Source organism: Leptodactylus fuscus, chromosome 1 (assembly GCF_031893055.1).
Source record: "Leptodactylus fuscus isolate aLepFus1 chromosome 1, aLepFus1.hap2, whole genome shotgun sequence".
Lineage (NCBI taxonomy): Eukaryota > Metazoa > Chordata > Amphibia > Anura > Leptodactylidae > Leptodactylus > Leptodactylus fuscus.
In genome coordinates this window covers 285,100,887-285,124,057 of record NC_134265.1, presented here as the reverse complement: position 1 = coordinate 285,124,057, position 23,171 = coordinate 285,100,887, and the positions used below count along the sequence as shown (strand labels likewise).

General features: G+C 40.7%; 1 protein-coding gene across 3 annotated transcripts in view; it reads right to left on the bottom strand.

Moving 5' to 3' along the window:
* Positions 1-23,171, bottom strand: part of ARFIP1 (ARF interacting protein 1) — an 80,860-nt gene that overhangs the window by 53,002 nt on the left and 4,687 nt on the right. For 2 of the 3 annotated variants that reach the window (XM_075257663.1, XM_075257679.1), the window contains exons 2-3: positions 13,116-13,195; positions 4,701-4,799 (exon numbers count right to left, since the gene is read on the bottom strand). In XM_075257663.1, coding sequence (XP_075113764.1) covers positions 4,701-4,799; positions 13,116-13,193 — 177 coding nt within the window. In that variant the 5' untranslated portion in view covers positions 13,194-13,195. The remainder of the gene's footprint in view (positions 1-4,700; positions 4,800-13,115; positions 13,196-23,171) is intronic. The other variant, XM_075257671.1, reaches the window with a different exon arrangement.

The following is a 23,171-nucleotide window of genomic DNA, read 5'->3' as shown; positions in this document are numbered from 1 at the left end:
GATTTAATATAACAAATAGCTAGTGGTGTACATGTATTTTTTTTTCATAGTACTGCAACACAGTTTTTATAAGAGCAATTTTGGGAACATAGCCAAGAACACAACACCTCTGCACAGCAAAGACAGCAGTGATATGAATGCTATACAACACTAGTACAATAATAATACATTTCCCTCCTAGACTGGCTTGAACAACTGAGAATAGAGTTTTAAGGGCACAAACAGTACAGTTTTATAAGATAGAGGTAAATTTAGCCTGCGGCCTTCAGATACAATGACAGGTCCCAACCACTGCATCGCTGCCAACTTGGCTGCACCCACTTTGCAGCAGCCCCTCCCTGGGACCCATTAAAATACAGCTAGTGCCACTCTGCCATTACATTAAAGCTCTCTTGTAAGAAGGAAATATTCCTTGAGTTTTATTTTCCTCCTCGGTGACTGACAGTAAGCCATGGATGCAATGAAGTGAAATGTGAGTGTTTAATTATGTGATGTGGAGTCTGAAAGTCTGAAAGGAGTCGTAGTGCTGAGGTGCACAAACAGGATTAGAGGGTGTTACATGGGATCCACACCATGGTAGAACACATGTCATCTCAGGCTAAACCACTAAAGACACTTTATCCATGGTAATTATACAAAAGTTATTAAGCCATCAATATAAGAACAACGCAAATATAACAATTTATATAAAATCACATTGTGGCCCTTCTGTAGACAGTGACTGTCTTCATGATAGTCAGATTACATCAATTGGGTGCACATACCTGTAGTTACATGTAGTGCTGTGGTTTGTAAATACGAGATAAGATAAGTACAATGAAGAATAGAGAAGAAAATAAGCAAGCTAAGGATCCAAGAGGCCATTTTACAGTAAGTGCAAAGGTCAGAACAATTGTATACATGTTACCAGCACACACTGGATTTTGTGGCCATTTTAAATTGACATTACATGTGCAAAAAATACAAAACATGTTGTTTTGTGATTCACTCCCCCCTCATTTACAATGAAAATGAGGCCAGATCTGAACACAATGTGTCATTCATACATGGTAAATGGTAGATTTCATACACTAGAACCATGGATACAGCTCCCATACATGTTCTCAAAAGTTTTATCCGAATGAAAACCATTCCTAACTATGCATGGATTGAATTGGGGGAGGTAACAATGAATATTTAGGCTGCATTATCATACAGGGTCCTTGAAAATAGGGTCTAACATCTTAAAGGGGTTGGCCACTTTCAGACCAATATTGAGAAACAAATGTTATTGTTTGTACGATAAAAAGATATACAATTTCCCAATATACTTTCTGTATCAATTCCACATGGTTTTCTAGATTTCTGCTTGTTGTCATTCATTGTGTTACTTCTAGAGGATAAAACTCTGACCATGGTCATGTGATTTACGGTCCATGGTCATGTGATGAGTACACAGGTGCACAGCTGATTACCAGGCAGATGTCTGATTACTGTGCTGTGACTATAACGAGCGGCACCTGTGTGCTCATCACATGACCATGGACCGTAAATCACATGACCATGGTCAGACTTTTATCCTCTAGAAGTAATAGAATGAATGACAGAAGGCAGAGATCTAGAAAACCGGGAGGAATTGACACAAAGTATATTGGAAAATTGTACAACTTTTTATTATACAAACAATAACATTTGTATCTCAATATTGGTCTGAAAGTGGCTAACCCCTTTAAGGACCGGGCCAATTTTTGTTTTTGCATTTCCGCGTTTTCCTTCCCACATTCCAGGAGCCATAATATTTTCATTTTTCAGTTCACAGAATCACATGATGGCTTATTGTTTGCAAAACAAATTGTACTTTGTAATAGCACCATTCAATATCTTGTACAAAGTACAGGGAAGCTGGAAAAAAAAAATTCTGAATAAGGTGGAATTGGAAATAAAACACATTTGCACCAATTTCATATGGGTTTAATTTTACAGTGTTCACTGTGTGTACAAATATCGTGTTACCTGTATTCTGGAGGTCAGTACGATCACGGCAATACTAAATTTTTATAGTAGTTGTAATGTTTTGATACCTTTTAAAAGGTAATGCTCTGACACATGTAAGTTTTTATATTTACATATATAGAGCTGGGTACGGTGTCTTTTTATGTGGAACAAGATGGCATTTTTATCGATAGCATTTGGGCAAAGGTCTGATGGTTTGATCACTTTTGATTCAATTTATTCTAGGAGACAAAGTGCTAAAAAAAAATAAAAAAAAAAAAAATTGTTTTTTCGGCCATTTTGTGCTCCCAGGGATAAAGTCCAGCCTCAGTGCACAAACTACCTCATTAACATAAAACGTCTAGTCAATACATATACATGATGGGACGGTACAAAGAACTTTCTAATGATCTTTATACTCTTAGACCTGTAACAGTAAGAAAGGGATATCCTCTATGCCTAGAGGAAAGAACATTTCACCAGCATTATAGATAGGGATTTTTTTTTTACTGTAAGAGAAGACTGTCAGAGTTGGAGTTGGGAACAATTTTTTTCCCCTGACATGGGGAAACTGTAACCACTCTCATGGCGTTTTATGGTTATAGGTTGCAGTTCATGCACAATATTACTAGGTTTTAAATAATTTTGTACATATGCTTGCGGGAGCTGGTAGACTCCATTTAAGCTGTACAAGTTGTCAGCCTCATATGCTGTTCATGCATAAATAACCAATCAGGCTCCAAGCATCCCCCCTCTTCCCCCAAAAGACTTCCTCGTGAATGGAGTGCAAATGAGCTTGCGTGACTGACGCTCCATTAATTTCTAAGGGGCTGCAGGGGCATTACAGTCCCATAAATGTAAATGGAGCACTGCTCATGCAAGCGCACCGGTGCTCCTTTCACAAGGAGGCTTTAGCTGGATTTTCGGTCACCCATCCACCTGATCACGGGGGGAGCTCACGGAACGGGCCCCCAATGATCAGACACTTATAACCTGTCCTGTAGATAGGGAAAAGTATCCATAACAGGACAACCTCTTTAAGTGCCTGGCTGAGTGGTCATGTGAACTATGAATGGGATGTCATCACTTCCAGTCTGACAACGGAGCCCATTTTTAAAACATCGGACAACAAATTTAAACATATTTGGAAAAAGTCAAAACTACATGTATGCTCCATGGTTAATCGGTTAAAACGTAGAAGCAGATAAGCAAGTTCCCAAGTTTCAACAGCTCATGTTAGAATGGGTAAACTATCATCATGAATTACACAGTGTTGACATGTTCTCCAGCTGTGTACAGAGGATGTAGTCATTCAAATCAGTCCCTGCTTGCCCTCATAAAGATTAAAATCTAATATCTTGTTAAGTGTAGAAGGAAAAAAAACTTTGCTGGAAGAAACCTGAATGGTGACAAACTCCATTCACATCTTGCCCTGGTGTCAAAGTCTTAGTCACTGCGATGCCTTACCAACATATCCTACTTATGTTCAGGGTTTGTATCCATTCCTTCCTACTCTGAAGGAATACATAGTATCAGTACAAGATACAATATTTCTAGGATTCTTTTAAAAAGACTGAATAAATATCAGTCTCAAAAATAAAAGTAACAGCTACTTTGGAGTTTCCAAATTAAAGAGGTTCTGTTGTTAGAAACTTCTCCCCTATCCACTGACAAGTGATAAGTGTCTAACCACTGAGGGCCTGACCATCAAGTCTCCTTGTGATCAAGAGGAAGGGGGGACACAAAGTCCCCCTAAACCCTCCTTGTGAATAAAGAACCAGCGTGCTTGCTTGACTGTCTCTCCATTCACGCCAATGGGGATGCGGGCGCTGCTGCACGTTACTAATCTAATCATGTGTAATGAAGGGGGAGGTGATAACCAGGGAAGGCTGATGACTCAAGTGGTGATCAAGATATGCTTCGTTAAAAATTGCAATAGCCAATGATAGACTCCCTTTAAAGGGACTTTCGGTCCTCTGTTCTGATCACTGGGGGACCCAAGCGATTGGACACTTATCCACAGGACAAGAGATAAGTGTCCATAACAGCACAACCCCTTTAATTTGACAAGTTTATTAGAGAAAGTGTTAGCAGAAACCTGTGGCTGACGCTGATTTTTTCCATGGATGTGTAGATAGATGTAGTGTGGATCTGTAAATGTATTAGTGTCATCTTCACCCAACTAAATTTATGCTTAAAGTTTTAGCGAGGAATCTGCATGTTACTCAATACTGCAGGAGCTTTGTTGAAAGAAACTATAAATCTGTGCAGACATCTTCTGTAGCAAGTGAACAACCCTAAACATAAGCATGACGTGCTCTCAAATCTGCGTGTCAAGGGAAACAATGTGAATGGACATTAGACTGGTAAATAAAAACCAGCCATGACAAATGAAAGATACAGTGCATTTTTCATTTCCATTAGGTCCTATTTTCTGACGTCCCTCAACAAAATGGGCTTGTGTATAGCCCCATAAATATTTACTGGTCTGAAAGACTGTGACAGACATTCAAAGACATTGGCCATTTTTCACTTCATATCAATAAGGCCTTATGCAAAAAAAGCTAGTGTTCTAACCAGAAAGGGCATCAGGATTTCTCTGGTATTGCATTCAATATACTTTCAAGTACATTATAAAGGACTTCTAAAATAATATGGCATCGAGACGGAAGTTTATCTTCTAACCCACACACATTCCAGTCACTCTCTACAACTACAGAAACAAATACCATATTAAAATTGTGCTCTGTTTCATCAAAGTCTCCATTGCTGGTTACAGGGATTTCCGCTGCTGTGCTACGTGCCGGATCTTGAGCCATTGTGAGATCCTGCAATAAAAAAGGAAAATTTCAACTTACAAATTCATTGAAATTCAACCTACAACCCCAGCAAATGAACTCTGCTCTTAGAGGGGATGTACCAAGATAAGAAATCCATGGCTGCTTTCTAGTAAATACAGCATCACAATGATGTGTGTGTGATACTGCAGAGCACCCCCACCCCTTAATAGTGTACCTAACCTGTTGGAAGACTTTTCAGGATAAGATGTTGTATGTATGTTCCTAAGAAGCTACGTTTTCTGAGTATGACTTACGGTATATTCTGTATTTTTAGGGGTTTTCTGCTCTGAAGACTCACTCTAATTCTGAAGTATTCCTGGGCTGGGGATGGAGACTAGATCCTAAGAAGTCTACTATAGATAGCACAGGGAAGAAAAAGGAGATTCAGCTGCCCAACTCCAAACACACACTTAGGAACATCATAGAAAAGTACTCAACAGTATTTATGCAACATAAAAAACAAGGTGAAATAAAAAACTTACTAATAGCTGCAGGGCCATGTTTCTGCCATCTCAAATTACTTTTTTACAAGATGAGCAACTATACAAATTTCATTCATTTGGTCTTATTTCCTAACCAAAATTCATCTACTCCAGTGTTGCACTCCCTCCCTTCTTACATCATTCTCAAGATTATTCATGTATAAAGAAATGAATCACCTTCCATGCAAGTCTTAACAAATTGGACATTACAAATGAATAATCCCTCAGCAGTGATCCATTGTGTAACTCATCCTTTACCTCTCAAAGGAAATGATTTGTGTCCAACAAGAAGTTTAATAAACATGACTGTGCTATGCAATGATACTAAAAATGATATTGAAAAAGCAAGCATTACTTCTCAATTAAACCCTCGCATCTCTGGTGTCAGTGCTCAGATGGTCCCCAGTTTCCTGCAGTGGTGACATGCCGTACATCCATGTGTTCGCTGCAGCCAGTCACCGGCCTTTACAGGACAAGACTACAGCGACCAGTTAGTCATGTGGGTGTACGGCAAGTCACAGCAGGAGGATTTAGCAAATGAGTAATCATTGATTTGCATAAAATACACATTAAAGGAATTGCCAATTGGAGTAAGGGTGGCCAAATACAAGATTACCGTACACACTGAGCAACTTTATATTACTTTCAGGCAATATGATCACTGCAGCACAACTATGAAGAGAAAGCCTCCCTCTCTCCAGTCTCAGGGGGCAGGTAACAACTGTACCTAGAAATATTCTGCTGGCACTAGATTTGGGATTTTCTTTTGCTGTTGCTTCCAGGTGCTCAAAACTATGGTGGAAGTTAGGTCCACAGCTCACCCATATTTATCACCTATGGTCTAATCAAGCAGAAGAATAAGGTTGAAAACTGTGGCCCCTACTCTCTCCACCGATGTACACAGTCCTAAGTAACATTGTAACAAGAGGAGTAAAGATTATGATTTCTGGGTCTGTCACCTTCAACAATATTATTAGGCATTAGTTGGAGGAACATTTAAGTGAAGGTTTCACAATTTTCTGGCCAGCAAGATTAGATACTTTACATTTGGCAATGCTTTAGAGGTATGACCCTGGTAAATAAACATATAAAGGACACCTGTCACCCTGAACAGAAACAAGCAGGACTACACAGACCTTAGCAGCCTTTCAGCTATTCACCAGTTAAACAGCAACCTCTACTGGAAACCAGTGGAACAACAGCTTATTTGTCTATAGTAGCAAAGGAGCGACAATTACAAGAGGTTTAAGACTACCAATATCCTCACACTCATCATCACAAACCACAATGAAAAACGTAGAGATACCAATTAAAATCACAGTGTGTATTATATATCAGTATACTATAACCAGTCATTGGCTGCAGATAGCAGAACAGATACAATAAGCTGGAGCTAAGAAAATAAATCAGACACCAAAGATTAAAATCCAGTCAAAACCTAAAACACCATAAAATATGATAATGATGATAATAGTTGTATTGTTTAATTGCACACATGGCAAGGTCAGACACAAAACATTACCACTATAGTGTTAGAATACTAATAATATAAGGTACATTCATAATAAAACGCCACAGCGCTAAAACTGACAAATAACCAACTAACTATATATATTATATAGTTATTCTTTTCCGATTTCCAGTGAAATTCTCAAGGCTGCTCACCAACTACTAGGACATTTTACTTACTTCACTTCGTATATACTCGAGTATAAGCCTAATTTTTCAGCACAGCTTTTGTGCTGAAAAAGCCCCCCTTGGCTTATATTCGAGTAAAGCAAAAAAAAAAAAAAAAAAAAACCTATGGCCAGCCACAATAATAACGTATAGAATCTCCCATAAAATAGTGAAAAAAAAGAAAGCTTTAAAACAATATAATAAAAAAATGTAAGTAAATAAAAGTTCTATATCATTCCTCTCCCTAGAATACATATAAAAGTTGAAAATTACACATTAGGTATCCCTGTGTTTGAAAGTGCCCGGTCTACCGAATATAGGGTACCTGCAGTGCTCCTGTTCCGTCGGGAAGGGGTTAATAGGAGCACTGCAGATCCCCTATATTCAGCCAGGCTGGAAAAAAAATCCCAGTCCTCAAGCTCAGGGAAGGGGCAGACAGACAACCAAAACACCCCCTCCCCTTTCCCAGCACCTACTGCACCCAAAAACTCCGACAATTTTAATTTTTTACATTTTCCAGTAGCTGCTGCATTTCCCCCCTCGGCTTATACTCGAGTCAATAAGTTTTCCCAGTTTTTTTGTGGTAAAATTAGGGGCCTCTGCTTATATTCGCGGCGGCTTATACTCGAGTATATACGGTAACTTCAGTACTGGGCCAATTTCCTTGGTTTAGGACCAAATAGATTTTCAGGGGTTGGTTTTTTTTGTTTTTTTTTTTTGCTCATGCGGTTTTGAGGGCTATAATATTTTTTTTCATTTGGGTTATTAAACAAATTTTTCGTCTTTTTTTCTGTGATACAGAGGGATTTATGTTTATGTTTTTTTTATTATATGTCTGAGAAAATATAAACCAAAAAGAAAGGTAAACATTAGAGATGAGCGAGTACTGTTCGGATCAGCCGATCCGAACAGCACGCTCCATAGAAATGAATAGTTGCACCTGGTACTTCCGCTTTGACGGCGGCCGGCCGCTTAACCCCCCGCGCGCCGGCTACGTCCATTCATTTCTATGCGAGCGTACTGTTCAGATCGGCTGAGCCGAACAGTACTCGCTCATCTCTAGTAAACGTCTTTTTTTTCTTTTTTTTTTTTTTTTTTAGAGATGAGCGAGTATATTCGATCGAATACCTCCGCCGCATAACTTCCGGTGCAAAAACAATTCCAGGGCAATGAATTTTACTACCCCTCCCACCTTCCCTGGCGCAGGGAGCTATGCGGCATAGGTATTCAATCGAGTATATTCGCTCATCTCTAGTCTTTTTCACACTTTTTAAACTAGTTTTCCCTCTCCTTTACGATAATTTTTATTTTGTATTGTTTCGGTGGCGGCGGAGCTAGAACCTGCGATGTGGGTGTGGTACTGGCGTGTATATATGTATATATATTTTTTTAACCTTATTTTTCGCTTTCCTTTTGATTTATTTATTTTTACATTGTGTCCCCATAAGTGGAGATTTCCCCTAAAACTGAGGCTGCTACATTACCCCCAGTTACAGGAGGATTGCAGCCTCCTACCCATCAGCAGTTCTAACAGTCTCTGATCCCCTATGGTTGCTCCCAGCACTCAGAGCACTGTGTGTACAGCGATTGGGAAGACAGGGACGGTAATAAACAATCCTTGCCTTCTCTATAGAAGCTCCGGCTGTAGTTACAGCAGGCTCTCCAGTTGTGCAGCTGCTTAACACTGAAAGGACATAAGGGTGCGTCCCTGCAGTGTGAACAGTAGACCACCCAGACGTACATAGTCCGTGGGCGGTCCAGAGTGAATTAAAGGGGTTGTGAAGGTGTTTGTGTGGTGGCTTTCTTGTTCTCAGAAAGTGACCGCACGTCCACTGCTCACATGGCAATGTCACATTTCCGTCCAATTAAAATGAACAACATACATGTCACTTCCTGAAAAAGAGAAAGCAGCTATGTTTCCCAAGTCCTGAACTAACCCTTTAAAAGGGCTCTATCATTAGATTTTCCAGTTTTTAGATAAACATTTGCCTGAACAGCCTTTAAAAAAGGTTATTCAGATGCTGCTAATCGTTTTTAAACCCCCCCCCCCCCATTTTTCTGAATTACTGTTAAAACATATAAGCAAATCAGTCCTACCGTGCACGGTGGGCATTCCACGCTACTCTGCACGCTCCAGCGCCATTTTCCTGTAGAGAACAACGTGACTCATGCGCAGCATGCTCGCATAGTTCTCAGAGGAACTGAGCAGTTCTCTACACAAAAATGGCGCTGGAGCGTGCGCAGTAGCACTCTGGAGGGAATGCTACTGAACATGCACGAGATTTCAATCGAAACTGCCAGGCTAGAGGCGGTGAATCGCAAGTAGGAGGAAGTCAAAGAAGAGAGGAGGAAGTGAACAAGCTATGACGCGGGGGGGTTGCATGGAACGCGCACCGTACACGGTAGGACTGATTTGCATATGCATATAACGGTGATTCATAAAAACAGGAGGGGGTTCAAAAAGGATTAGCAGCACCTGAATAGCTTTTCTAAAGGCTATTCAGGCGTATGTTTATCTGAAAAACAGAAAATCTAATGATAGAGCCCCTTTAATAATTTTGGTAGTGTGAAGTAATTGCGTCATTTCAGTCTGCTCCAACGGATATTGTAACAAAGGACCATTGAAAAGAGTCTTCCCTTTAAAGGAGTTACAAAATAAAGCCAGTATGTTTTACCAATGACAACTGCTAAAGTTTCATAACACTAACAATCCTCTGCCACCAACTAGTATTTCTAAATATATAAAAAAAAAAAAAAAAAAAAAGTTGCCCACTAGGACAAGGATGCAATTTTGCATTTTAAATCATGACACTGTCTTGCATTGTAAAGCAGTCATGTGTGTGGTGGTAGTGAGGCACAGTGATGTTAGGCTGTAAGGCTCACCTTTCTGACAGTGGAGGGATATCGGTGCTGAAACTAACGGCACCAATATGTCCAGCACCAGTGGACAGCGCCCTCTCTCCAAGGACACATGAAAGGTCCTCTTTAGGCCAAGGTCCCACGTTACAGAACAGCTGATTTTGTTTGTTGCAAATTTTGCTGCGTTTTTTTGAGCCCAAGCACGGTCTGGATTGAGCAGAAAGGAGAACTATAAGTGCTTTCTATATATTTTACATTCCTTTTCTAGCCACTCCTGGGTTTGTCTCACAAAAACATAGCAAAATCTTTAACAAAAAAAAAAAGCAGCGTTTCCGCAATGTGGGGCCCCAGCCTTAATGAGCTTTTAAAGCAAAAATATTGAAGACCTAATCTGAAGAATAGGATATCAATCTCAGATTGGTTGGGGTCGGACACCCAGAAGCCATACTGATCAGGTGATGTTAGTAGTCGAACAATCTGACCAAATGTTCTCTGATAAGATACAGTCATGTGCAAATGTTTTAGGTAGATGTGGAAAAAAATGCTGCAAAGTAAGAATGCTTTCAAAAATAGAACTGTAAAAAGTTTTTTTTTTTTTTGTTTTTTTATAATTAAATTTAAGTTAACAAATAAAAGAGAAATCCAAATCTTCGCAATATTTTATGTGACAAACCTTTGGAGAACAAGTGATGATATGACCCTCACAGAGGCTTGATCTCAGTACCATTGAGTCTGTCTAGAACTATATGAAGCGACAGACAGATTTGATCAAGTCTATATCCACAGAAGATCTGTGGTTAGCTCTCCCTGCCAAGTTTTGTGCAGGTGCACCTAGAAGATGCAATGCTGTATCAAAAGCAAAGTGTGGAGACAGCAAATATTTAATTCATTTCAATTTTTCTTTTATTTGTTTACTTAATTTCTGCTAATTGACAAAAAAAAAAAAAACTGTATACACTTCTATCTTTTAAAGCAAATATAACTTTTTGTTCATTCACTTCAAAGAAGGAGTTATGTAGTAGGGTTTTATGGAGGATAGCCTGACCAGTTGCAGCGATTGGGACGGCCCACTGATCACTACCAGACAGTTCTGTAGTTAGTTTAATGGTGAGAATAGCATTGACAGATTGAAACGGATTTGTATCAGAACCTTGGGGGTACAACACCCAAATCCCACAAAGATCAGCTGTTTCAAAAGTGTCCAGGTGTCTGAAGCTACTGCAGTAAATGGTGGGACCATGTGCAGTCTGCTCTTATGTAAGTAATAGTTGCCCTGCAGCTCTGCCCACTGTATAGTGGGAGTTCTGGGGAACTGCAACTCCGTTCCTTTTACTTGTATAGAAAGACTGTACATGATTCCTATCCACCGCTGTAGCTTCGTGCTCATGGAGGCTGCTGGAACAGCTGATCTGTGTGGGTTCGAGTGTCAGACCCCCCACAGAGCACATACTAATGACCTACCCTGTGGATAGGTCATTAGTATGAGGCTGGAAAACTCCTCAACACTTAGACATATGTGTCAGTCACATAACAGGTTATTTTTACTATTTGCTATGCAATCTAGCTTCCTGTGAATAGTCATTTCGATCTTAGTAATGCTGCAAAACACCATAGTCCAGAGAAATGTCAAATGCCAAATGATCCCTACAAGTAAAAATAAGAGCATGTACTATGTTGAACACGACACAAAACTATACGAAAGTCCCACACATCAGGTGATTTTTTATTTTTTTTGGTCATTTAAATAAGAAGAAACAAGCAAGCATTAATAATGTAATATGTTCTTTGCCTTCCACTACTCCACATAAAGACCCTACAGCATCAAGCTAGCTATCCATTCACACACCACTAATAAACTAGGACAACACCAAGGATACATTTCACGGGTCATCTTTTATTTACAAGGAGTTATAGTACTAGTGTAGATGCGAACAATGGAGAGTGGACGACTGGCAGGCTCACTTTTCACAGCAAGCAGCTTACATTGGGCTTTCCCTGGCTGATGGGGAGAAACAGATTTGGTCATGGAAAGGTTGTAGGTTTTTCCACATAGCAGGAAGCGAGCAATAAAAAGATTACATAGCACAAAGCTATTAGGAAAAAAAGACTTATGTCTGCAGATTTCACTTACTCCATATGTAATAGAGCGCACTCTACTGAGAAGAACTACAAGTTATACCACAAATGATGCAATGAGCATTTCCATTATTATACTGTGCCATTTTGAACAGCTAGTGACAGGCTGTATAGGCTCCAAGTCCTGGACTGCTGCGAGTTAGATGCAGTTACTCTAAATCCCAGTTTTCCCTTAAGGCTAAGGCCGCACGTACCGACGCATGTCCGCACTACATATTTCACCGCAGAGTAGTCATGGAATCCCATCCACTTTGCTGTGACTGTAAAATGCTGCGTTTTTTTTCCACGGCATTTACGCCACGTGGAGACCCGGCCTAAAGGGGTTTTCCTGGAGGTTTTTTCTATTAATTGACTATTCTTATTGGTCAGTGAGGGAGGCACAGTTGCCCCCATGTAGATCAGCTGTTTAGGGCTGCATCTAACTCCTGTACTATACAGTGTACACAGCCAGAAGCAGATAGCTCCACACATCGTATACTTGGCCGGGTGACTTTACTGCATCTCCCACTGACCTCCACTAGGCGGCACTACAGAAGCAGTTTTTCTTCTGGGGGCAAGGTAATTCCTTTTAGACAAGAAGCAATACCTTGCCTAATGCCCGGTTCATACATGCTGATGTGTTTCATCTGTAGGGGTCCGCATGAGGACCCCTACGGACGGAACACAAGCGCAACTGCAAGCGCTGTGCAGTTCAAGCATACGGATCCCATTATAGTCTATGGGGCCCGTGCGCTTGAACTGCACAGCGCTTGCAGTTGCACTTGTGTTCCGTCCATAGGGGTCCTCATGCGGACCCTTACGGACGGAACACCTCAGCATATGTGAACGAAAACTTAGACTCCCTATGCTTGCTGTGGCACTCTCTAAATGGACAAGGTTTCTCAGAGACTTTCATGCATTGTAAATGAATAACCCTGGATAAATACAGCTTAGTAGCCTAAAGGGCTTTTACTTCCCACCATCTCGGTTACTGAAATAACAGCAGTGTCAAGCATGGCATAAATGGTAACAATGTGCCGACAGCAATGTGGTGATGAACTATCTCCATCATCCAGCTGGCTATACACTGCTTTTCAATTCCTTGCAGATATCAGATTTCCAGATGAAGGAGACTAATGATTTCTAGGTTATATTTATCTTAATAACAGACCTCGGGGTCAGAAACAACATCTTCAGGATCAGGTAATGTTGCATCATTAGGTGTTGTATCACTTGTGTGGTCAGACATATCTGAAAGTAAAATAAACAGAATCAGCATGCATTGTGTGAACTGTCTAAACCCATATCATACTTATATTCTAATATTAATATTAATATTAATATAAAGTAGTACACTGATAATCCATTAGCTGCATTCAGCATGAGAAGTACTAGTAATAAACTAGTACTGAGCATCCCAGGGGCTAGCCAGCAGATACAGCACAAGAATGATTGTAGATGTTACTATTGATTTAAAGATATTAACACCCCCTCAATGCCAATGACTGTGATGGTGCCTTAAAGGGGCTCTCTGGGCTAATATTATTGATGACCTATCCTAAAGATAGATTATAGAATACAGCACACTTTCTAGGTTCAGTTTATGTAATGCGGCATAAACTAATGTCAAAGTAATGTTAAAAGAAGGCATCTGGTTCCAAGTGACTACCCTCTCCGAGGTTTCGGTCTCCCCTAGACCTTATTCACAAATAGCCTGGAGCCTAATAAGTACATTGTCTAGAGAGTGTCACTATCTTTTAGCTGAACCATATTGTATTGTGGAGAGTGCAGTGTATTCTGTATTGGCTCTGCATTAAGCAAATACCTTGTCAACAGTATCACTCCATGTTCTTCAGAAAAGCTGTCCCATAGAAATGACTGTCCAGATTTCACACCTGTCTATCACATGGACATGGAGGAATTTTAGGTGAAGTGCTTCTTCAGGCTGGGGTTATCCAGCAACTGTTTGCATGATGTTCTTACCATAAAACATTTGGCACTTTGTGAACATGACCTTGAACTGTTTGGTGAATATCTTATTACTACCCCCAATTGGGTCATGCATGATCCGTGTTTTTTTGTCCTATGGTGACAATTTATTTACCTATGCTTGTGTAAGAACCATAGATCATGAAATACCTTCATCTGGGACTAATTTTGGGACAAATATCATCCTGGAACATTATAACAGGCTGGCAATATATTGTTTTAATCTAGCCACAATGTTTTTGTTTTTGTCATCCAGGGGGCTGTAGCTACATCAACCTTCCCCCTAATTTGACGTACAAGTTCTTTCTATACAGTACATTCTATACAATATTTAAATTTACACAATAAAAGTTATGTCTTAGTGGCGTTTATTGATCACATTACTTTGATGCTCTACACCATTTAGGTTCTGTGAAAGGATTTGTACATCCTTTCGAACAATATAATTTCAGAAAGTATTTCATTAAAGTGGTTGTCCCATTATACACAGGACTGTGTCTGATCTCTAGAGGCCTAACCGCCGAGTCCCCCATTGATCAGGAGGACAGGGGACCGAAAGTCCCCTTAAGCAATCCATGTGAATGGAGTGACAGTGTGCTTACATGGCCAGGACGCTATTCACTTTATGGGGCTGCCGGAAATATTATCTGCAGAAGCACTCGCATACAAGTGAATCGATCACCGCAAGCAAACACACTAGCTTTCCCATTCACCAGGAGGACTTACCACGACGATCTGGCCCCCTACGAACGGACAATTAGCCCCTATCCACAGAAGGGTAAGTTCACACAGGGTTTTTTGGTCAAGATTTTGAGGCGGATTACGGCCTCAAAATCCTGACCAAAAAGACAGCTCCCATTGAAATCAATGGGAGACGGTCAGGTCTTTTTTTCTGGGAGCCGTTTGTTCCGGCTCCCGAAAAAAAGAAGCGACATGCTCATTCTTTCAGGCCAAGTCGTCTCGCGACATCCGCCTGAAGACACTCCCTCCCGACTAGGCCCATTCATTTGGGCCTAATCCGGAGCGGAGAGCACAACTGGATGCCGATGCAGTGTCCATAATAGGACACTGCACTAGCTAGCAGTTCTACCTGTATTCCCAGAGATATCAGCAGCTGAAAGTCAGGATTTGCATATTTGCATGCAGCAGTAGCTGCTCTTAATCCCAAGTTTGTTCTCAACTGGTAATGAGACAGGAAATAACACAGATAGAACTGGACTTTAGTGCCATAAGAAAGTATATTACAACATTTATTAATGTCACAGATTGGTATGGGATGGGGGGGGGGGGGTAGATTTAAGTCACAATTAGTGTGCTTTTAAAACAAATATGTTTAGTATTTAAAACTAAAAATGTAAGTAAAGTAGCAGATATACCACATACAATGGCTACATCTCAGAAAAATAAAGAAAGGAAGAAGTCATTGTAAAAGACTGGAAAGCGTGAGTATATTAAATAAGACAAGTCAGCGAGCGGTGGCTTCATCAATAATGGCTTCCTCAGTGATTATTTTGTGCTAGCACCTGCAGCAATGTTCTGCTGGCAGGTCAATTATAGAAGCTGTTATTAGTTGCCGAGTACAGATACGGATCATGATTCAATTCCAGCAATGGACGGTTATTTGCCTTGATAATTGAAGATCTCTTCTTCAATGTGATTGTCTAAACTGATCATGCAGAATCTTACAGAAACCGGGCTGGAGGGGATGGAAAGTGTTCGATTACTAGACAACTGAGCAAAAACACAGAAGGGACAAAAGAAATCTAATACAAACTAGTGCTGTGCTATACTTATCAGACAATGCCCATACAAAAGTAGGAGAATCACAAAGCTTTATTGACTGCAGCAGAGAAGTAGAGAACTGGTCATTGTTCTTCAAGCATCCACGAAAAACAGGATACACAAAATCCCAACAAAGAACATATTATACACACACAGAAATTCACTTTATATGTTATGTATTAATGTTTATGGGTCATCATACAAAACCCCTCAGCCTTACAGTGTACAATGTTAAGCCCTACTGAATCAGACGAAATGTATGCAATAGAAACAGGAAATCTTTTCAGATAACAAAGGCCATTATTTTTACTGCAACATACCGAGGGGGGAAAAAAATCCGTAGTAAGCCAGTATTTTCTTAGAATTGTAATGTAAGGGAAATAGTAAGTTTTTAAAAATCCTCTTTCGTCAAGGTGTTTTGGGAAAGTTGAGATGTAACTATTACAGCCACCCACTGAAAAAACGTCACTGCAGTTTATGATAGAGTTATTTTAGAAGTGGGTCCAGGAAAAAGAAGCAATTCAAGTCCTAACTTTTTATTTCCCATTATTTTAACAAGAATAAAATTAAAAAAAAAAAAAAAAAAACAGCACAACTGCGGCATTTTTCCAAAAAATACCTGCCAAGATATACTACTCTGGGTATGATTACGCTTCTTGGGGCATCTAGTCTGAGCTGAAATTTTTTGACATCCTAGATAGGTGTGTGAATTCTAAGAAAAAGGGGGAGTGGCCTAAATGTGCCAGGTTGCACCAAAATACACCAAAATAAAATTTGGGCTTAAAGAGGACCTTTCATCAGATTGGGCACAGGCAGTTCTATATACTGCTGGAAAGCTGACAGTGCACTGAATTCAGTGCACTGTCGGCTTTCCCGATCTGTGCCCCGGGTAAAGCGCTATCTGTCCCGGTACCGTAGCTCTTTACAGTCAGAAGGGCGTTTCTGACACTTAGCCAGGGACGCCCTTCTGCCCAGCAGCGCCTATCGCGCTGTACTGTGGAGCGGGGAGGAACACCCCCTCCCTCTGCTCACACAGCTCGTCCATAGACGAGTGTTATCAGGAGAGGGAGGGGGAAGTTCCTCCCCGCTCCACAGCACAGCGCGATAGGCGCTGCTGGGCAGAAGGGCGTCCCTGGCTAACTGTCAGAAACGCCCTTCTGACTGTAAAGCGCTACGGTACCGGGACCGATAGCGCTTTACCCGGGGCACAGATCGGGAAAGCTGACAGTGTGCTGAATTCAGCGCACTGTCAGCTTTCCAGCAGTATATAGAACTGCCTGTGCCCAATCTGATGAACGGTCCTCTTTAAATTAAGTCCATTAAAAAGTGGTAAAAACTGGACAAACCAGCAAATGTTGTCACTGTGCGGTAGGAGTGGGTGATTATGACCTAAATCAAATGACAATTAAATTGGGTATTTTACCTAGATTACGATTAATGGGGATTTAGGTCACACCCCTTTCACAGTATGAGTATGTGTTGGGCAAATATGTCTTGTAATAATCAGACATCTGAGCTATGTGTCCATAACATGACCATGAAATGGAAGAGCATGGACCTCAAAGTATGAATGACAGTAAGCAGAGTTCTAGAAATGGTGAGGATTCAATACAGAAAGTATATTGGAAATTTGCACAAGGCTGGGTTATTTAATAGACATTGGATGAGAGCAACAGTGACTGATGAAGACAGAACCCCTTCAGAAAGATTTTCCTGTGCTGTCAGGGTGGCAGGCAAGGAGTGTGATTCGGCGTTCCAATCAGAGATGGACAGTAGGAGATTCACACCCATCTGACAGTGTACTGACTAGAAATGCCAGAACAGGCAATATTGCAACCTCTGGAGCCAGAAATTATGTGTACCGCCCTACTATTTTGTGCACAAGGCACTGCCATGTACTTGAAGCTTACTTGCATAGTGCCATATTCTGCAAATGGACATGGTCAATAACTGCCCCAATTTACATTCCTTTTCAGTAGGTCTTTGCAGCATGGAGGAAACTGGAGAATCCAGATGAAACCCACACAAACATGGGGAGAAGATACAAAATCCTTGCAGATATTGTCCTTTGTTTGATTCGCACCTAGGACACTAGCTGCAAGGCTACAGTGCTAACCACTGAGCAAGATATAAGCCTAAAATACATTGTTTTATTGTGTTATATCACATAGATTTCCTTACGACAGGCCATTAAATACCCTAGTTTTGGAATTTTAATAGGGCTATTTTCATTCTAAATTGGAGGGAAGTATCCTTGTCCCCCCTGAAATACACTAATAAGCTTTATTATTCCCCTGATAACCCATTTAAAGTATAAGTGTCGTTTCACTTTTTTAATATTGAGTAAAGGATGATTTTACAATATATTTTATACACAGTGGAAAACAGTCAATTGACGTAAGCTTGTGTGGCTTTCCTGCGAGTACTTCGGTTTGTTCCCGCACTCCAAAGACACACTGAAAGGAGATTTAGACTGTGAGCCCAACCCTATATGGGAACCCCCGAACGGATTACCGAATGCAGATGTGAACCGGGCCTTACTATTCCCTCCCTCTATGTCAGACACCTGGCATAAATGGTAATAGCTGTGGTACATCTTTCTTCATATCTGCACTGTCTTCCATTGCACTGCTCCCTTATAGGATAACCAGATGTTTAAAATGACCTACGGGTCCAAAAGATCTCATTGTCTATATTAGAGTCCATGGAGATTCCAATCAGGTGTCCATCATTTTGCCAGATAGAAGTCTGGATTCAGGATTTTTGGCTACAATTTTTGACAGATTCCTAAGGGAGCCTCTGACACAGATGTCAACTCAGCCTTATACACGTCTATTGCATAGGAAACTCACATAAATATTCTACCTTTTCTCCACTTTTCCTAGAAAACTAAAGAATATCAGACCTCTGTCACAATTAACCTTTTGTTCACGCTTTATGCTCAAGAAAGTAGATTTTCTCGCTCAGCCACTTGCTGTTAGTTACACCTCATAAGATCTATTGTTATAATAGCAAAGTGTAATGCAGAACACGTCAGATAACTTTAGACGTCGGCTTAGAAGGAAACAACTGAAGAATTTCCCCTGTAAATTCTTATATGAAACCAATGCTTTCTCTTCCAGTTTTCTGCAAAAAAAGTATCCACAAGAACTTGCCTAAACAGTCTAAAATGTAGTCTTTGTATGTAAATTTGAGGTTTACTTTTACACCCTTTTTTGATGCAAGTAGTTAAAAACTTTCTAGAAAAAGGTTACCGGTAAATGGCGGTATCCTGCTGACAACTGGGGGTAGATACAGCTGTATGCAGTCAACTAAACAGCCCGATACATTTATGTGCAATGGAAATCTATGAAGATAGGAAAGAGATTTGTGCCAAGGATGTATTTAACATGAGGGAATTCAGTATTCAATTGTAGCAAACAGTCAGCTGTGAGTGTCTATTCAGTCACTGGATCCGGAGATTCCAAATGGCAAAATGGGATTTCACTGAAGCACAATGTAGAAAGTTGAATAAGTTAAGGGTTAAAGGTGTATTCCCATATACAGTGATGACATATCACTAGGAAAAGCTATCACTTTCTGCCAGGAGCAGTGGGTTGTACCCCCACCACAAATCATAAGTTTAGCTCGTTTCGCTCTATGTTCTTGCTTGCAGAGTAGCACTTCCATCCACACAGCTGGGCAAGCAAACTGCAGTCAGCAGCGTTTACATGAATGGGGCCACACCGCAGTGCCCTACACTAGGGTACTGCCAGGCAGCCCCTTCATTCTCAGGACTAATGGTGGTCCACACTGATCATAAAGCAATGGCATATCCTAGAGTTATACAGTTATGCATTCACCACACCTTGTAGAAAAGCTTTTTTTTTTTAGTTGCAGATTTTGCTGCTATTTTTGGACCCAGCGCCAGGAGTGAGTTAAGCAGAAGGGAGAAGCTAAAAGCGCTTATATTTGGTATTGTTTTAAAGCCACAAAAAAACAACAGGTTTTCCAGGACGTGTGGCACTACAGTGACTTAGTGGTTAGGCACTGTAGCCTCGCAGCACTGGAATCCCAGGTTCCAATTCAGCCAAGAACAACATCTGCAAGGGGTTTGTATGGGTTTCAGCCAATACTCCAAAGACACACTGATAGAGAATTAGATTGAGAGCCCTGTATGGGACAGTGACTGACAATGTCTATAAAGCAGTGTAGACTATATTAGTGCTATACAAGTAACAGAAATAAACATGTGGTCTTATATAGTTGGAAAAAGCCCCTTTAAGGGAATGGAGAGAATTATGTTACCATATACAGCTCAAGTGGCTGTAGCATCGACAGGCAGACTAGTCATGCAAAACAAAAAAATGACATTGCATCGTCGTAACAAGTGTAGAAACCAAAGAAAATCATAAGGCTACAATGCCGTCCTGTGAAATGGCAGCTAGACTATTAGCTTAGCTCTGATACAAGTGATGTAAAGCAAACTGAAGACTGCGTCGGCTTCCTGGCTATTACAGTCACTTGACTCCATCCTCTCACAAGTCTCTGCCTCCTCCCACAGTCACTCCTAGGTCTCGGCTGGGTGTGATGGACACGTACACGGCAGTGATGATGTAGCTGCAGATGTGTCACGCTCCACATCCCCACCAGCTGTCTGCCTCATTCAAGCCCTGGGATGTAGAGAAGTGTGCTAAACAATACACAGACACAAGTGAGGTTACAAGTGGTGCTGTGCATCCAACCTGTGTACACATACAGTAAAACCTAGCAAAAACACAGACCATCAACTGATACAGATTTACTGGGACTCCATTTCAGTTCCTTCAAGTACTATGCACACTGACCATCTTCTTTATGAAGAACTTTGTTTTATGCTATTTCATGAGATCAGAGGCTTTTACTAACATGTATCCAGCAGCAGAAACCTTCAGAATAATCCCTTCTTTATGTCTCGCTTTTGCCACTGTGGAACTGCTTGCACAGATAATTCTACAGTTTCCAAATATGCCTCAGTTATCCAGCTTTGGCGCCCAATTTTCATGTACATGAGGGAATGAGGGGAATGGTGCTTAGGGGACAAACACATGAGTTCTTAAGGAAGCAGTCACATGGTGCAGTTTAAACTTTGTTTTGATAAAAAACACATGCAATTTTGATTCGGTTTTGGTAAAGTTTATTCATTTTACCGTCTAATCAGCCATGTTACATCCCATTGGATAGCTGACAGTGCGTTGAATTCAGTTTTGTCAGTGTCTGCCCTTCGGTACTGAAGCTAACAGCACCATATCTTACTGTACTATCAGAAGGGCCGGCCTCACAGCCTAGCCTCAGTACAAGATGGGGAGCGATGAATCTGAGCTGTGACCCCCGACTCCTCTGATAGTGCAGTGATATTTATACTAAAACGAATAGCACCAATATATCTGCTACTGGGGCAGATACTGGCAAAGCCAATATAGCACTTAATTCAGCGCAATGTCAGCTTTCCTGCAATATATAACACAACTAATGTTAGAGAACATGAAACGTCCATGTTTCACCAATAAGATAAAAAAACAAACACGCACAAAAAGCACGCAATTTTTTCCAATGCAGTTTTGACTGAACTTTGTGAATGCACCCTTAAATGCCTCAATTAAAAGTGATGTGTGAAAGCATAACCACTGCACTGAATTCAAAAGGGACAGCACGTCGCCTCCGAATTCACCTACTGCCTCTATTCTCCTTTCCTTATAGATTGAAAGTCCTTGCAGTCCTCTATTTCATTTGGTAACAAAATTACTCTAAGGGTAAGTTCACACAGAGTTTTTTGGTCAGGAAACTGACTCAAATTCCTCCTCCAAAAAATGCCTCACCATACAGTCCGATGGTGAGGCGTTTTTAGGAGGAGGAGTTAGAGTCAGTTTCCTGACCAAAAAACTCTGTTTGAATGCAGGCTAATAGGGAAAGTTCCCACAGAGTTTTTGCAGGCAGAATATACCCCAAAAAAGGCCTTCCAACAATTCCATTCACTTCAAAGGGAGTCAGGCAGATTTTTTTTTCCCTCTGATTTTTTCAAAAACACGAATAAAAAATCACTAGCAGTTTTTGAGGCAGTTTCTGCAAGATAACACTCCAAAAACCACTGCATAAAAAAAAAAGCTTTTTTCCCCCATCTCCCATTGATTTCAAAGGGATTTTCAAGGCAATGAGGTTTTGCCGTTTATGCTTTCTGAACTCATTGAAGTCAATGGGAGGAACCCATAGCAGAAAAAGCAACCCATTGAAGTCAAGGGGAGGCTTTTTTTTTCAGTGCTGAAATTCCACACCAAATTGATACAACACAGGAAAAGCTCTATCCTACATTAGGTCTAGCAGAATGCAAAAAAACATAATTCATATAAATCTTAGAACTGTTTGTGCTTCATTGATAGCGCCTCTTACTGTCTATGCGTCCTATAGTTATAATATCCTACACTTCCCTAAGGTTAGTATGCTCTGGTATGTAGGAATCTCAGCATATGATACACAGAGGAAGGCTCTCTCGTGGGTGGACTTCTTCCCACAGACAACATGCTTCCGAATCACAACACAGCTCTTATTGTACAAAAGGCTGAACTTTTACTTTCTTGGGAATGAAACAAAGAAAGGGAAATATTCACTCACAGACAGGACTGGTTCCTGCTGCAGCGGAGGCCGTGGATTGGTCACATGCGGTACAGGACTTATAGCAGCAAAGGCATGGCGTGTGCCTGACCGGACAGCGGCGGCAGACACTGGCATACCGGGAGCAGGATTATAGGATTATATATTTGGATCAATACAGGTTTCAGACCCTGACCCGTCTGGTACTAAGGACCTACCTTGTGGATACCTTCAGATCCTAGACAACCCCTTTAAGGCTCTATACATGTATTGATTCAAAAACCAGAAACATATAGTTGTGGACAAAAGTTTTGAAAAAAAATTGCCGCTGCAACGCTTTTAGATCCTTTAATCAGATATTTCTATGGTAAACTAAAGTCCAAGTATAAGCATGTCATAAGCTTCTGACTATTACATCAAATTTATGCAAATACTCAATATTTACAGAGTTGACCCTTATTTTTCAAAACTTCTGGCATGCTGGATATCAGCTTCTGGGCCACATCCTGATTGATGACAATCCATTCTTGTCCAAACAGTGCTTGGGAGTTTTCACAATTTCTGTGGTTTTGTTTGTCAGCCTGCTTTTTGAGGATTGACCACAGGGTCTCAATGGACTTGAGGTGATGGGAGTTTCCTGGTAAAAGGACCCAGAATCTCAATGTGTAGTCACTGGTTTCAAGATGCTTTACCGTTCACAAGACAGAACCCATGGGATAATCCAGTTCCAGATTGGACAGGGCTTTAGAAAAAATAATTTTAACCCAGGTCTCTGTCTTCAGTCTGTCCTTGATGTTTTTTTGGACTGAAATAGCTGCGATTGAGAACCTGTGATCAATCCTCAAAAAGT